This window comes from Vipera berus (assembly GCF_964194415.1).
Source record: "Vipera berus genome assembly, chromosome: 5".
Lineage (NCBI taxonomy): Eukaryota > Metazoa > Chordata > Lepidosauria > Squamata > Viperidae > Vipera > Vipera berus.
In genome coordinates, this window is record NC_138207.1 from 92,702,012 (window position 1) to 92,717,836 (window position 15,825).

General features: G+C 41.0%; 1 protein-coding gene across 5 annotated transcripts in view; it reads right to left on the minus strand.

Moving 5' to 3' along the window:
• The window catches only part of GBF1 (golgi brefeldin A resistant guanine nucleotide exchange factor 1), a 309,656-nt gene that overhangs the window by 45,495 nt on the left and 248,336 nt on the right, over positions 1-15,825 (minus strand). For all 5 annotated transcript variants that reach the window (XM_081329572.1, XM_081329571.1, XM_081329569.1 and 2 more), the window contains exon 32: positions 8,941-9,184. In XM_081329572.1, the coding sequence (XP_081185698.1) occupies positions 8,941-9,184 (244 nt within the window). The remainder of the gene's footprint in view (positions 1-8,940; positions 9,185-15,825) is intronic.

Below are 15,825 nucleotides of genomic sequence, written 5' to 3' on the forward strand. Positions count from 1 at the left end.
CACCCCCTCCTCTTCTCCCGAGGAGGGGGCTTCAAAATCGCCCGAACAGCTGATCGGCGCTGTTTCGGGCGAAAAAAAACTCAGCTGAGCCGCGGGCAGCCCGGGAAGGCTGTCTCCGTCGCCGCGGAGCCACCGGAAGTCCAAACTGTGGCAAGTTCTTAAAGAGATGGGAGTACCAGACCATCTTATTTGTCTCTTGAGAAACCTATATGCGGGTCAAGAAGAAACAGTGAGAACTGGACATGGAACCACTGATTGGTTCAAAATTGGGAAAGGAGTCCGGCAAGGCTGTATACTGTCACCCTGCCTATTTAACGTATATGCAGAACACATCATGAGAAAGGGAGGGCTAGATGAATCAAAAGTTGGAATTAAAATTGCTGGGAGAAATATTAATATGCAGATGTTACCACTCTAATGGCAGAAAGTGAAGAAGGAGAGTGCAAAACTTGGGTTGAAACTTAACATTAAGAAATCCAAGATCATGGCATCTGGCCCTCTCAATTCCTGGCAAATAGATGGGGAAAAATGGAGGTAGTGACAGACTTTATTTTCCTGGGCTCCAAGATCACCGCAGATGGGGACTGTAGCCAAGAAATTAAAAGAAGCTTGCTCCTGGGGAGGAAAGCAATGGCAAATCTAGACAGCACACTAAAAAGCAGAGACATCACCCTGTCAACAAAAGTGCATATAGTCAAGGCTATGGTCTTCCCAGTTGCAATGTATGGCAGTGAAAGTTGGAGCATAAGAAAGGCTGAGCGCCGAAGAATTGAGGCCTTTGAACTATGGTGCTGGAGAAGACTCCTGTGAGTCCCTTGGACTGCAAGGCGATCAAACCGGTCAGTCCTAGAGGAGATCAACCCTGACTACTCTTTAGAAGGCCAGATCATGAAGTTGAAACTCAGATACTTTGGCCACCTAAGGAGAAGGAAGGACTCACTCTTGCCTAATGCTGGGAAAGATTGAGGGCAATAGAAGAAGGGAGTCACTGGATGGAGTCACTGGATGGAGTCACTGAAGCAGTAGGTGTGAGCTTAAATGGACTCCAGAAGATGGTAGAGGACAGGAAGGCCTGGAGGAACATTGTCCATGGGATCGCGATGGGTCGTACACGACTTTGCAGCTAACAACAACAACAACAAGGATCAAGATTATTTTTACTGTGTCCTAATAAGTAAAAACCTTAAAGAGGGTATACTTTTTCACATAATTGTATGTGCTTTATCAATTACAGAAAAACTTTTTACTGTGTAGAACAGTGGTTCTCAACCTTTTCTTCACTACAGTCTAGAGATGGGAAGGCCAGGGAAAAACCCCTGGAAAAACTGGGAAAAAAGTCCCTCCCCCTTTTTTCCCAAAGCTATTTGTAAAAAGGTATTTAACTCAAATTTAAATCATAACATTTCTTCAAGCCTTTGTGAACCTCCTGTGACAACATCGCAGCCCGCCAGGATCTATGTCTGTGGACTATAGGCATAGAACACAATAAGCTATGGGTGACTTTGGGTGTCCTGGTCCACCTGATCAAACTTATTAGATCACTGTATACTAATCAGGAGGCAACAGTGAGAACACTCTATATTGACACAGATTGGTTCAGGATCAGTTAGACAGGAATGTATCACCATTTTTGTTCACTCTCTATGTCAAAGTGATCATATGGAAATTAAACCTGGAATTGGCTGATATAAGAGTGAAAATTAGAGGAAGAACCATAAATAATTTAAGTATGCATATGATACAACACTATTAGCTGAAAATAAGGAAAAAATTATCTAGAAAATCATGGATGAAAGTAAAAAAAATAGGATAGAGTCTAAATTTCTGGAAAATAATGGCAATGACAACAGCTGCAAATGGTCATGCGATGTTTAAAATCAATAAGAAGGATATTGAATTACTTCAATAATTTATCTTCCTTGGATTAAAAATTATTCACAATAGCAGTTCTACACCTGAAATCAAACACAGGATAACCTTAGTCTGCACAGCAATGGTTAAATAAAATCTGGAAAAGTAGATATATTAATATAAATACAAAACGCAGGCTAGTTAGAGCAAGAGTCTTACCTGTAATGATGTATGAGTGCGAAAATTGGACACTAAGAAGTGGTGACTGAAGAAGAATTGATGCTTTGAACTGTAGTGCTAGTACAAATTATTGTGTATACCAGGGGTCTCCAACCATGACAACTTTAAGACTTGTGGACTTCAATTTTCAGAATTCCTCAGCCAGCTTTGCTGGCTGAAGAATTCTAAGAGTTGAAGTCCACAAGTCTTAAAGTTGCCAAGGTTGAGGATCCCTGGTGTATACTATGGAAAGCCAGAGCAACCAATAGGGGTGCTGAATCAAATAAAACCAGAAACTTTACTAAGCCAAAATCACATTTACTTTGGCCATGTCATGTATGCAAATTTATTGGAGAAGTCAATGATACTAGGAATGGTTAATGGACAAAGAAGAAGGGCAAAGCACTTGCTGGCTTGATACCATCAAAACTGATACTATGATATCCAACAACTGAAAGAAGCTGTGCTTGACAGAGTAGCATGAAGAACACTTGCCTATAAAGTTGCCAAGAGTCAGACATGACTGAACGGTTAAAACTACTACTACTAATAATAAATGTTACCATTTTAGAGTTCGGTTTTGCTGATACCTGGATTGTACGACATGTTACTTATTGAATTCATGTATAGTTTAGCATTATGGGATAAGCAGTTATATATTAATTAAGTGGAGGTAAACAGATAGTGAAATTGTTTATATTTGAAGCGATCAAGGTGGGAAATCATTTTCTTAGAGAGTGTCTATTTTTTTAAACAAATTTTATTTTCTAATATTACATTCACATATTTGAAAAGCAACGTGGTGGATGAGTAGTAGTAATTTAATTACATACAGATATCATTAGTACAGATTTCAGATTGCTACCATAAACATTTCCTCTCTTTTTCCCTTCATATATACTGACTATTTATAAATTAAAAGACAAGTTTATCTTATCGATCACATAGAAAATAACTTTCTTACTTTTTTAGTTTACATATATTCTAGTAATCTAGTTGTTTTAACATACAATCTTTTAGACAGTCAATGACCTAATAGATTTTTCAGTTTTAATTTCCACTAACATTTAGATTTAACATTTGATATTTATCATTCCCAAGATTTTTAATGTACTCCCAATTCATCTATTACCATTCCTCACAAAATTTAATATTCAAAATACCCATCCCGTCTACTTAACTTCTCACCCTCTATGTCAACAAATTAAGGATACAATATGATATCCTTCCTTTTTGCTAGTTTTCAATTTTTTGTTTTTTAAGTAGTAATCAAAATTTCTTTTTATTTCAGTATTTAATACTTCCTCTCCTCTTTGTATCTGCTATCTCTTGCTTAAACTAATAATTTTTGTTTTTAACGTTCCATATAGACCTATTACTTTCAACAATGTTTTTAGCTTATCTACATTATTCACCTTTACATGACCTTTATGCACAAATCAATATTCAAGTTAGCTATTAATATTTATACTGCTAAATTTTAATGACCAAAATTTTTTCTTTATCTCAGTTCATAACAATGTCTTGTGTTCAACCTACACATCTTATCTATTTAAGTACATTCTGTTTTAGATTTCAATAAGATGGTCGAAACTCCATTCTTCTTATTCTGGCTTTTTTCCTTTGCCAAATCATGTTCCAGTTTCCTTGTAATATCATCTATAGTAATTGATATTGGCAAAACCATCTGGTCGCTATTTTTTGAGAGGACTTGTAGATCTAGTGGATCATCTCTTTATTCTTCCATATCGACATGGTTGTTCTAAATTGTTTATCTTCTCATCCAACTGTTCTTTTTCTAGATCCTCTAGTTCCTTCTGAGTAGTATAAGAAACCTTTTCCTTTTTCCAAGTTGTTGATGTCTTTTCTGGATTTTCAAATGTCAATATTTGTTGAATAGTAGATTCTTCTGTCATAGTATTTGAATGTTTCATTTTTTCTATTGTATTTTGTATAAATGGTTCTTTAGTTGTAGTCACAAGTTTGGGCTTTCATATCTGGGCTGTCTTCTTGTTCCTTCCCATAGCCTCTTAGTATTGCATTGGTTGTGGTAAGAGTTTGAATTAGTGTTTTCAACATAATAATTTGTTGATCTTCATCCATGAGGAAATTTTGTTCCTGGTCTTCTTCCATATTGGTATTTTAGACTAAAGGCCTTACACTTAGAAAATTCAAAAGAGAGAAAAAGTTCCAGGCCCCCTTTAAAGTTTCCCTTTGAGACCCAAAGTTATTTTAATCTTTTCAGTTTTTCTTTTTTTATATAAGAAAAAACCCAGATTTCCAACAGAAGTAGGTAATGAAAAATAAAAAATCTTTCAGTCCACGTGCTTTGAGAGGTAAAGTTCCAATTGGGATTCAGTTACTTTTTCAACATTTAAAATGCCCCTGGGTATTTAGTTGCCACTCTTTCTGGAGGGAAGGCTAAAATCCCCCTTCCCTCACCGCAGGGGGGAGAATGCTTAGCAGCTTAAGGAGGTACAGAAAATAATTAGGGTGTAAAATAGGTAGATCTCACCCAGTCTCTTCCATGCTGCTTTAAGAGTTGCCTAGTGGAAAATGTGACTTCGGCTGTTCACAGCCTAGGGACAAGTCATAATGGCCTTTCATCTGCCAATTTGGAGGAATCACCAGGTCTAACGGGAGAGTTGCGGCTCTCCCACGATCCAGCGAGCACCCCTCCTTGCTGGTTGCCTCTTCAGGGTGACTTTTGGCCCTTTTCAGGGCCCCGCAGCAATACAAAACTGGGGGAGAGAGAGCAAGTCTCCCAGCCATCCATAGCGGCTGCATGGCAAACCGGAAGTCGAGAGTGTCTATTTTTTTTCCTTGCGTCTTTTATTCACTTTTTTTCCTTCCTTTTTAGTTTGTATTATCTTTTACTACTGTAATTTATCTCAGTAAAAATGTTAAAAAATATTATATTTGTTCATTTAGTTATTGAGGAAAATGATTAGTTACATATTTGTGTATGGCAAAATTATGTGAATCTTTAGGATTAACAGTTCACTTGAAGGGGAAATTATAATCAAGTGTTTCAATCAACAAACAAACAAATAGATGGCAATGGATGAGGCCAGACTTTTTTTTAGATATTTAGCAGATAGAATTGCAGAAATATCTGGTAAAAAGAAAAGAAGAGGTTATCTATTTAACAACCGATGCTGTAAAAATGTAAAGAAGAAATTTTGTGATGTGAATTACTCATTAATTGCATACCCTATTATGCTCTCCCAAGAGTTTTCTTCATTCATCCTAACTGGCGTCAACATACCACTCCAAGCCTACATAAACAAGGCATTGCAAACCTTAACTGACCAAGTCCTATGGGCTGAACAGAGATATCCAGACTCCCTACACATTATATTAGCACAAAGTTCCCTAACCTTTTCGGCTTTGCAGACCAGTGTGGGGAGAAGAGGGAATGGTTCTGCACGACTGGTAGGTAAATGTGCTGCAGCTCCATTTGCACAAGTGGTGTGCATGTACATGCACCATTCATGCAAATAGAGCACATGAACACGCATTTACCCACTGCTTGCACAAGGGGGGATGTGCACTTACATGCACGCTTGCCCGCTGCTTTGGGTAGCCTGGTTTTGAAGCTCATGGCCCAGTAGTTAGAGACCGGGGGTTGGAGACCCTTGTATTAGGAGATTTTAAGAGTGCTAACCTAAGCCAAGAGTTGCCAAGATACATTCAGCATGTCAATTGTCTCACCAGAGGCAAAAATATTTTGGACCACTGCTACTCAACAATAAAAGATGCCTACTGCTCTGTACAAGAGCAGGTGTGGGACACTCTGATCACTGTATGATTCACCTTGTACCTGTTTATAGACAAAGACTTAATATCATAAAACAGTGAAATCTAGGACTGAAGAGGCAAAGTTAAAGCTATAGGCTTGTCTCAATTGCACAGACTGGAATGTTTTTGAAGCTGCCTCAGGGGACTTGGATGAACTCACTGACACTGTGACATCATACGTTAGTTATTGAAGACTTATGTGTGCTGATCAATACCTTATGCATGTAAGGTTCACAGCTAAGCTCAAACATCTATGCCATGCCAAACAGGAAGCTTACAGGAAAGGAAAAAGAATGCTATATAATCAGGCCAGGAATGTATTAATAAGGGAGATTAGAGCAGCAAAGAGAAGCTACTTTGAAAAGCTGAGGAATCAGCTCTCAACAAATGAACCAGCAAATGTGTGGAAAAGCCTTAAAAATATCAATGGCTACAGCAAACTTACTTCCCTTGTTGAAGGGAATCAGCAACTGGCAGATGGCCTGAATGTGTTCGAGTGTAGGTTTGACAGGAAATCACTGTTAGATACACCAAGAACAGCCAAGTCTCCTACACTGACTCTATCCCTCTGGGCCCTCCACCTCGGGTGATCACAGAAAAAGATGTGCAAGGTCTATTTCACAGACAAAAGCCTGGAAAAGCACATGGAAAAGACAGGGTAACTCCTTCCTGCTTGAAAGTCTGTGCTGATCAACTGGACCTCATCTTCACTCACATCTTTAAATCACTCACATGATTTCACTTCTTCCTTCAAACACTCTAATATCATTCTGGTACCCAAGAAACCCTCCATCAAGGAGTTAAATGACTAAATAATCTGTAGTTATGGAAACCTTTGAAAGGTTAGTGCTGGCCCACCTGAAAGCCATAATGGATCCGCTATTAGACCCCTTGCAATCTGCCTACCTTGCAAATAGATCAGCAGCTGATGCTGTCAACATGGCACTGCACTACATCTTATAACATCTTGAATCCCCAAAGACCTATGCAAGAGTCAGCTCAGCATTCAACACCATCATTCCAGAAATGATAGTGAATGAAGCTAGCTGTGCCTGACCACACTTGCAGATGGATTATAAGCTTTCTTACAGATAGGAAGCTTTCTTACAGAGTGAGCACCTGTTACTCATCCTAGCTTCTGCCAACCTAGCAGTTCGAAAGCACGTAAAAATGCAAGTAGAAAAATAGGGACCACTACGGTGGGAAGGTAACAGCATTCCGTGTGCCTTTGGCATCTAGTCATGCTGACCACATGACCATGGAGATGTCCTCGGACAAGTGCTGGCTCTTCAGCTTTGAAACGGAGATGAGCACCGGCCCCTAGAGTTGGAAACGACTAGCACGCATGTGCAGGGGAACCTAGCACCTTGTATTGCACTGGAAACACATTGGTAACCAGTACAGCTCACACAAGAGTGGTGTTATGTGTGCCATGTGTTACTATGTGCACAGTTGGAGTTGCCATATGGTCTTCGGGGGCAGCCCAGGTAGAGTGTGTTACAGTAGTGTAATTTGGAGGTTATAGGGGTGTGAGTTACTGTAAGCAGGGCCTCCCAATCCAACTACGGACACAACTGATATACCACCCAGAGCTGGGCAAAGGCCTTCTTAGTCACGGCTGCCACATGTTTTTTTTGAGCAGGAGCTGCAAGACCAGGAGAATCTCCAAATTCTGCTTAATCCAAAGGTCTGCTTAATCCAAAACCAGAAATGGAAAAATCTTGTCTCAAACGAGTCCAGTTCCCAACAGCCTCCAGACACTGGGATAGAATGTCCATAGCATCCACTCAAGAAGCCTGATAAAACTGGCATTGTCTGCATATGCCTCCTTAAGTAACACCAGCTGCCTGCAATTAGTGCAGGTTCGCATCCCACCAGGCTCAAGGTTGACTCCGAGGTAAGTAAAATGAGGACCCAGATTGTTGGGGGCAATAAACTGACTTTGTAATAATGCCGCTTGGGGGGGAAAGCCCTAATAAGCAGGCATATTACATAGAATGAAGGCTATTGCTAAGCACATTTGATTTGTGCTTAGATTGTAAGCCGCCCTGAGTCTTCGGAGAAGGGCGGGATATAAATGGGATTAAAATAAATAAAATAAAATAAATATTTATGATATCTTACCCCAAACTGATGGATCACCTTACCCATTGGCCTCATGTAAATGTTAAATAGAAGGGGATAGAAAACAGTGCCCTAAGGCACCACACAAAGTAGGGGCTAGATCTCTCTCCTTCTAACAACACCATCTGGAACTGGCCCTAGAGGAAGGAGGAGAACCAGAAATAGAATACAGTGCCACCCACCCCCAATTCCTGCACCCATGATCAATAGTATTGAATGCTGCTGAGAGGTCAAGAAGCATCAGGAAGGATGTACTACTTCCATCACACTCTTACGAGAGTCATTCATGACTGCAATCAATACCATATCGAGCCTTTAGGCTCAACCTGACTGAAAGGGGTCTAGATAATCCAGAATTCTCTAAAGCTGCTATGTGATCACTCTAACACCTTCCCTAAAAAGGGGAGGCTTGAGACCAGTTGAAAACTGCCCAGGCTTAACTGGGTCAAGCAATGGTCCTGTGAGGATGGGGTGCACCACCACCTCTTAAAGAGGTGGCAGGATCAATCCCTCTGTCAAAGAGGAATTAACTATTGCCCAGATCCACTCTTGCGATCCCTCCTACAAGGCCTTAACTAGCCAGAAGGGGCATACATATGCGGCTGAACTAGCAGCTGAGAGAGCCCTGTTCAGTTCCTCAGTTCAACAGGTTCAAACTCTTCATCACCTCCATAAGCACTGCCTGAAGGTGGAGTCCAATGCAGAGTGAATGTGACCAATATTACGGTATTTACCAGATTCACAGCATATTCTTCATAGCAACCCTTAAGTTAGACTTCAACATTGCTCCCTCTAAGTAGGGACCAAGTTATATAACTATTTTCTTGCTGTTTAAAAAAAGTGATGACAATGATAATATGTATTAGTAGTAGTAATAGTAATAATATGAATAGTAGTAATTGAAGTTCTTGGGGCCATATAGAAACTAATAGAAATTTGACTTACCTCCATTCAGGCTGGCTTCCACAAAAATACGGATTGTTTTGACGCACAACTCAAAGTTCTCAGGGGTTACATGAGCTGCATCTCGCACAATAAAAGATAAGGACTCAACACACTTCATGAGAGATTTGGTATTATGAGGACCCAGATCAGTTCCCACAGTCAGACTATACTGATTCACCAGGGGAGAATTGCCTAGTCTGGAAAGTCCAGCCATGGCTGATTTATCAATGTCATCTTTCCCAACCTGTGAAACAGAGATTATTCAAAGTTTAAAGGAAAGCATACATTCTAACTGAAGCCAATGTGCTTTTTAAATATAATTTTATTAAAATTGTTATAAAAATAGTAGAAACTAATAGAACTAAACTTAGAAAACAAAAAGAAACAAAAAAGAACAAAAAGTGCTGGGAAAAAGAAGAAAAAGAAAATAATATAATAAAAAAAAGAAAATAAATATTTAGAGAAACAACTTCCAACCTTCATCACAACTATAAACCAATTTAATAACTCTTCACACTCTTTAGGTTACAAACAGATAACTCTTCATCCCGTATCCCAAATTCATAAAATTCATAAAATATTAATTTGTCAATCCTGGCATCAGCAGAAAGTCCATAAAGGGCTGCCAGAACTTTGCGAAAGTCTTATTTTACCTTTAATCAAATAACTTCATATTCCTTTTTTTTACTTATAACAGTCTTAATTTTTAATTCAGTGATTGCTGTAGAAATTGATTTCTCTTCAATCTTTATCCCATGACACAGAGGTTTTATCAGTCCTCTTTTGTAGATTTCCCCCCCAAAAAATAAAAAATTCCAGGTCATTCTCTTGGTTTATCATTTATACTTTCCTTTTTATTTTTAAAACTTCAGCTTTATCTGTCATATCAGATAAAATTTGTTCCACATCTGTCATTCCTCCATTAAAAATATTTTAGATATAGTTTGTCCATAAAAGCAGACATCAATACTAATGGTGTTCTTATTATAACTAATTTCTGGCTCTATTCTGTAAAAGATTTTCTTTAATATTTCTATTGTAACATTTTGTAAGTCCCAGTATTAACTGACATCACGAATAGATGTCTGCTTAGAATCTTTAGTCTCCTCTAGTTTCTAAAATAACCACATCTTTATTATGACTTGCGATAGCTATAATAATCAAAGTAAGTCTTTATCCCCTGAGAAGCTGTTTATCTTTTTTAATTAATTCTAAAATCTTTTATTAAATGTCAATATTCCAAATTTATCTAACCTTCTTAGATCAAAATCTTATTTTTTGTTGTTTGTTTCACATTTCTTCAAGTTTTATAATTATTTTTTCTTTTGTTTAGAGTTGGAAGATAAAAAAATCCCTTGACAAAGACTTACAAGCTTGTTGTTCCAAAGGTTTCTAGTATTTTTAAGATGCTTAATAGGCAATTACTGAAAATGATTAGAAAGTGAGTCTTGTGAACTTAATGTTCATACGTTTTCCCCCATGGGTATGAGCAAGACAGGTAATCCTATTATATCCTAGTTCAAGCCTGCTGAAAATTGCTATCTGATAGTCTACTTGCAATAAGCAGTTTATTTGGAGCACAAGTGGTTGATTTCCTGTCTTCTCTATCTGGAGATAATGATGATAACGATAATGATAACTTTATTGTCACTTTGAATGTACACCAATTGGCATACATCAAAATGAAATTTCGTTGCATACAGCTCTCAAAGGGTCACCACCTCCGATATATACTTCTTGTTCGTGGCCCGCTCAAATTTCACATTGTCCATTTTAGTCTCTAGGGAGTGAACGATGGCACACATGGGGCTCCATGTGGATTAGCCCTCAAATTCGCTTGTATTCTGACAACCTCGCCTTCTTTCCTTTTTCTGATCCTGACTCTTCCACATTTTCCTTAAAGAGGCCTTGCTTCTTTTCGCCCCTGGAGCACGCTTTTGGAGGACAAAAGCCTCTCTCTCTTCCTCTGGGCCTGCCGACAGCCTTATCCAGTTCCTTTGCTTCATAAGCTCCAGGTCCTCTCCTCCTCTGGAAACAGCCCATGCCAGCAAAGATTGTCGGTCGTATGTTGTATGTTACCTTAGTTCCACCATGTTGCTCAAACACATTAAAATTTCCTGATCATGTGGCCTATAGCCCTTACTATCCCTCCCAAAACTATTTGCCTTCAAGAGCCAATGAAGCCGCAGCCATTCCAGGCGCCGCCATCTTAGATCAGAGATAGAGATGTTCCAAGTTTACCATAGTCATCAGCTCCATTTTTACTGAGTCATCTTCAGTTTGCCATACCACCCTCAGAAGTCTCCAATATAATGGGGACTGAATTCCAATTATAGGGAGACCTCGAGTTACGAATGTAATGGAGCCTGCCAACGAACCTGAGGATTCGTTGGAGTGAATCATGTAAAATGAATGTGAAAACTTCCTGCTTTCGCCCACGCATTCGCTAATCTAATGAGCAGGTCAAGTGCATGGGGAAGGGGGGGTGGGCTAGTGATGGAACAAGCCACCTGCTTAAGACCACCGCCTCCCCAACCCACTGAGATACCTCATGCAATTACTTCACCACCCCATACCCCTATCATTTACCTTGTGAAGATCTGTCTCCTCTCTGCTACAGTTTCTTTGAGAGCGGGACGATTTCACTTCTAGCATCCGATTGGCTTGCACACACTTTTTGTGAACTGAGAGTGAAATAATCTGGGTGCTGTGATTTTGCAGTCTGAGGTCCTGTGAAATTACGCTGCCTCAAAATTTTGTGTGGTGACTGGAAGCTCTGGGCATCGATATCTCTCAGCCTGAAGTCCTGCAAGATCATGGTGCCCAGAACCTTTCACTCTCAGAGCATTTGCTGGAAGCAAAATCGTCCCGCTCTCAAAGAAACCGCGGCAAAGAGGAGACACATCTTTGCAAGGTAAATGAGTCCGGTATGACAGGATGGGAAGGGGGAAGCAACTGTGGGAAATAGCCAGTGTGAATGTTGCAGTGCCTCTGCAGGTAAGGGTAAACGACTGCTGTGGTGCTGAAACATTTGTAATTTCAGGACTGTGTCTTAAATACTTGGGTTATCGCGTAACTTCGAATGGTCACTAAGTGAACTGTCATAACTTGAGGATTACCTGTATTACTTTATGTGATGTTCCAAGGCTTTAAGAGATTTCTCCTATAGATCTCTATGAATACAGCTAGGTCACCCTACTTAATTTACTGTCAGGATACAGGGACAGTGAGTTAATTGATACAGAACATCACTGTCACTGGCAATCTAGGAAAATAGGGGAACTCAGGGACCATACAAGTTATTTATTTATTTATTTTATTTTATTGATTTTATATACCGCCCTATTCCCGAAGGACTCAGGGCGGTTTACAGGGCGAGTTAAATTAATACAAATAAGTACACTTTAAAATAGAATTAAATTAAGACTAGCCCACAATTAAACAAATTAAAATTAAAATTAAAATTAAAATTAAATTAAAACCCCCTCAGTCCAGGCCAGCAAGATCGAACAACCAAGTTTTAAGGTCCCGGCGAAACGAGCAAAGGTCTGGGGCAGTCCGAAGTTCTACCGGCAGTTCATTCTATAGGGCAGGCGCGCCCACAGAGAATGCCCTCCCCCTTGGAACCCTAACTGGCAGAACCCTAAGGAGGCCCTCCCTGTGGGAGCGCACAGGACGCTGTGAGGCTGATGCTGGCAGCAGGTGCTCCCTGAGATAATCCGGACCCATGCCATTTAGGGCTTTATAGGTCATCACCAGCACCTTGAATCTCACCCGGAGGAGAATTGGAAGCCAATGCAGCTCGCGGAGAAGAGGTGTTACATGAGAGTATCGGGAAACTCCCATTACTACTTGCACAGCTGCATTTTGCACCAGCTGAAGCCTCCGAGTGGTCAAGGGCAGCCCCATGTAGAGAGCGTTGCAGTAGTCTAACCGGGAGGTAACGAGCACATGAATGACTGTACGTAGGGCATCTCGGTGCAAATAGGGTCGCAAGTGGCGCACCAGGCGAATCTGGGTAAAAGCCCCCCTGATCACAGCTCCTATATGATCTTCCAAACTGAGCCGTGAATCCAGGAGAATGCCCTATCAACAGCAGCTTCATATAGATGTTGAACAGGAGGGGAGAGAGAACCGACCCCTGAGGAACTCCACAAACGAGAGGCCTCAGGGCAGATCTCTGCCCTCCCGTCAACACCGACTGCGAACAGCCCAGGAGGTAGGAAGAGAACCACTGTAAAACAGTGCCCCCCACTCCCAGTCCCCTGAGTCGTCGCAGCAAGATACCATGGGTTGATGGTATAAAAAGATGCTGAGAGGTCTAATAGGACTAGGACAGAGGAACAATCCCTGTCCCGGGCCCGCCAGAGATCATTTACCAGCGCAACCAATGTCGTCTCCGTGCTGTACCCAGGCCTGAAGCCCGATTGGCATGGGTCAAGATAATCGGTTTCGTCCAGGAACAGAGGGAGCTGATGAGCTACCACACTCTCAACAACCTTCGCCAAAAAGCGAAGGTTGGAGACTGGACGATAGTTGTTCAAAATCACTGGATCCAGGGCAGGCTTCTTGAGGAGGGGTCTCACGACTCAAGGAGGTGGGGAAAATACCCTCCCTCAAAGAAGCAGATATTACTGCCTGGAACCAGCCTCTTGTCTTCTCCCAAGCTGAATAAACCAGCCAGGAGGGGCACGGGTCCAATAAACAGGTGGTAGAGCTCAGCCTCCTCATAATCCTATCCACCTCATCGGGGGTCACAGGATCGAACTCAGTCCAGATAACATTCTCAAGACCATTCGTCTCCTCCATGTCAGACTCTGCCCAGCCAGAGTCCAAACTGGCCCGAATCTGAGCGATTTTGTCCGCCAGATGTTATGTAGCAAGTAACATAATGACAGGGTCAGTCATAAAGGACTCAAATGTCTATACACCAATGCGCAGAGTATGAACAGTAAGCAGGGTGAACTAGAAATTCAGGTAAATGAGGACAGATATGATATTGTTGCCATTACGGAAACATGGTGGGACGAAACCCACACAGCTAGAGGGATTTAAATTATTTAAAAGGAACAGACTAAACAAAAGAGGCAGTGGAGTTGCTTTCTATATAAGAGATAACTTTATCTCTACAGAAATAGAGCACAACAATGATGAAAATTGTAAACTTGAATGCATTTGGGTCAATATAAAAGGGGAAAAAATGACACTGCCATAGGTGTATACTATAGGCTGCTCAATGAAGCAGAGGAAATAGATGGAAATTTTTGCTAGTCAGCTAACTAAGGTATGTAGGGAGCACATCACAATAGTAATGGGGGACTTTAATTACCCTGATATCAACTGGGAGACAAACTCTGCACCAAGTGGAAGATCAAACAGATTCCTGACAAACCTAGCAGACAACTTTCTCTCCCAAAAAGTAGAGAAGGGAACTAGGGGATTAGCCATATTGGATTTAATTCTCACTAACAGAGATGAAATGATAGAAGGTGTCAAAGCCACAGGAACCTTGGGGGGAAGTGATCATGCAATATTGGAATTCAACATTCTGGAAGCACAAGCAATAGAACACAGTCAAACTAGAGTCTTGGACTTTAAAAGAGCTAATTTCAATAAACTTAGAGCAGGGGTGTCAAACTCAATTTCATTGAAGGCCAGATAAGCGGTTGCCCTCAAGGGGCCAGGTGGGTGTGGCCTGGGTGGGCGTGGCCCACTGGGTGGGCGTGGCTAGAGTGCGTATGGCCTACTGGGTGGGCGTGGCCAGCTCTACATCGTTCGCATCAAGGGTGCCTACGGGGGCCTGGGCAGGAGTGGGACAGATCTGGGGGTCTCTGGCAGAAGGAGGGTCTCTGGGCCAGGGCCAAGGCAGTGGGGGCCGTTCCCTCACTGTTTCCAAGATGGCTTCGCGGGCCGCATGAAACCACTTCACGGGCCAGATCCGGCCCCCGGGCCTTGTGTTTGACATGTCTGACTTAGAGAGACCTTGGGAAGAATTCTAAAGGGGAAAACAACTCAAGAAGCTTGGGAAATTTTGAAAAGTGAGATAATAAAGGCCCAGTCTAGCACAATACCAACAAAGAAGAAAAAGAACAACTCTCAAAAGAATCCAGCATGGCTACATAAAGAACTCTCTGATAAATTGAAAGACAAAAAGGACAAGTAAAAAAAGTGGAAAGAGGGGCACATAACTAAGGCAGAATATCAGCAAATAGTCCGAGCCTGCAAGGATGAAGTGAGGAAAGCTAAGGCTCAAAATGAACTAAGGCTTGCGACCAAAGTCAAAAATTAAAAAAAGCTTCTTTCAACATATAAAAAACAAGAAAAAAGTTAAGGAAATGATTGGTCTATTAGTGTGGGAAAGTGGCAAGAAGGTGACAAGCAAAAGGGAGAAAGAAGAACTATTTAACTTGTTATTTGCATCTGTCTTTACACAAAGGGAAAAAACAGTCCAACCTACCAAAAACAGTGCCATAAAAAAACAGAATAGAAACGCAAGTTAAGATAGGCAAGAAAATTGTAAGTGAGCACCTGTGCAGCCTAGACGAGTTCAAATCACTAGGACCAGATGGATTACACCCCAAGGTTGTCAAGGAACTGGCCGACGTGATCTCAGAACCACTGAACTATATTTTTCAAAGATCCAGCTCTCTACCAGAGGACTGGAAGAGAGCTGATGTAGTTCCCATCTTCAAAAAAGGGGAAAAACTAGATCCAGGAAACTACAGACCTATCAGCCTGACCTCAATACCTGGGAAGATTCTGGAAAAGATAATCAAACAGCAAATCAGCGAACAACTTGATGCAAACAAAGTCATCACTAAAAGCCAACATGGGTTTGTCAAAAACAGATCATGCCAGACAAATCTTATTGCATTCTTTGACCAA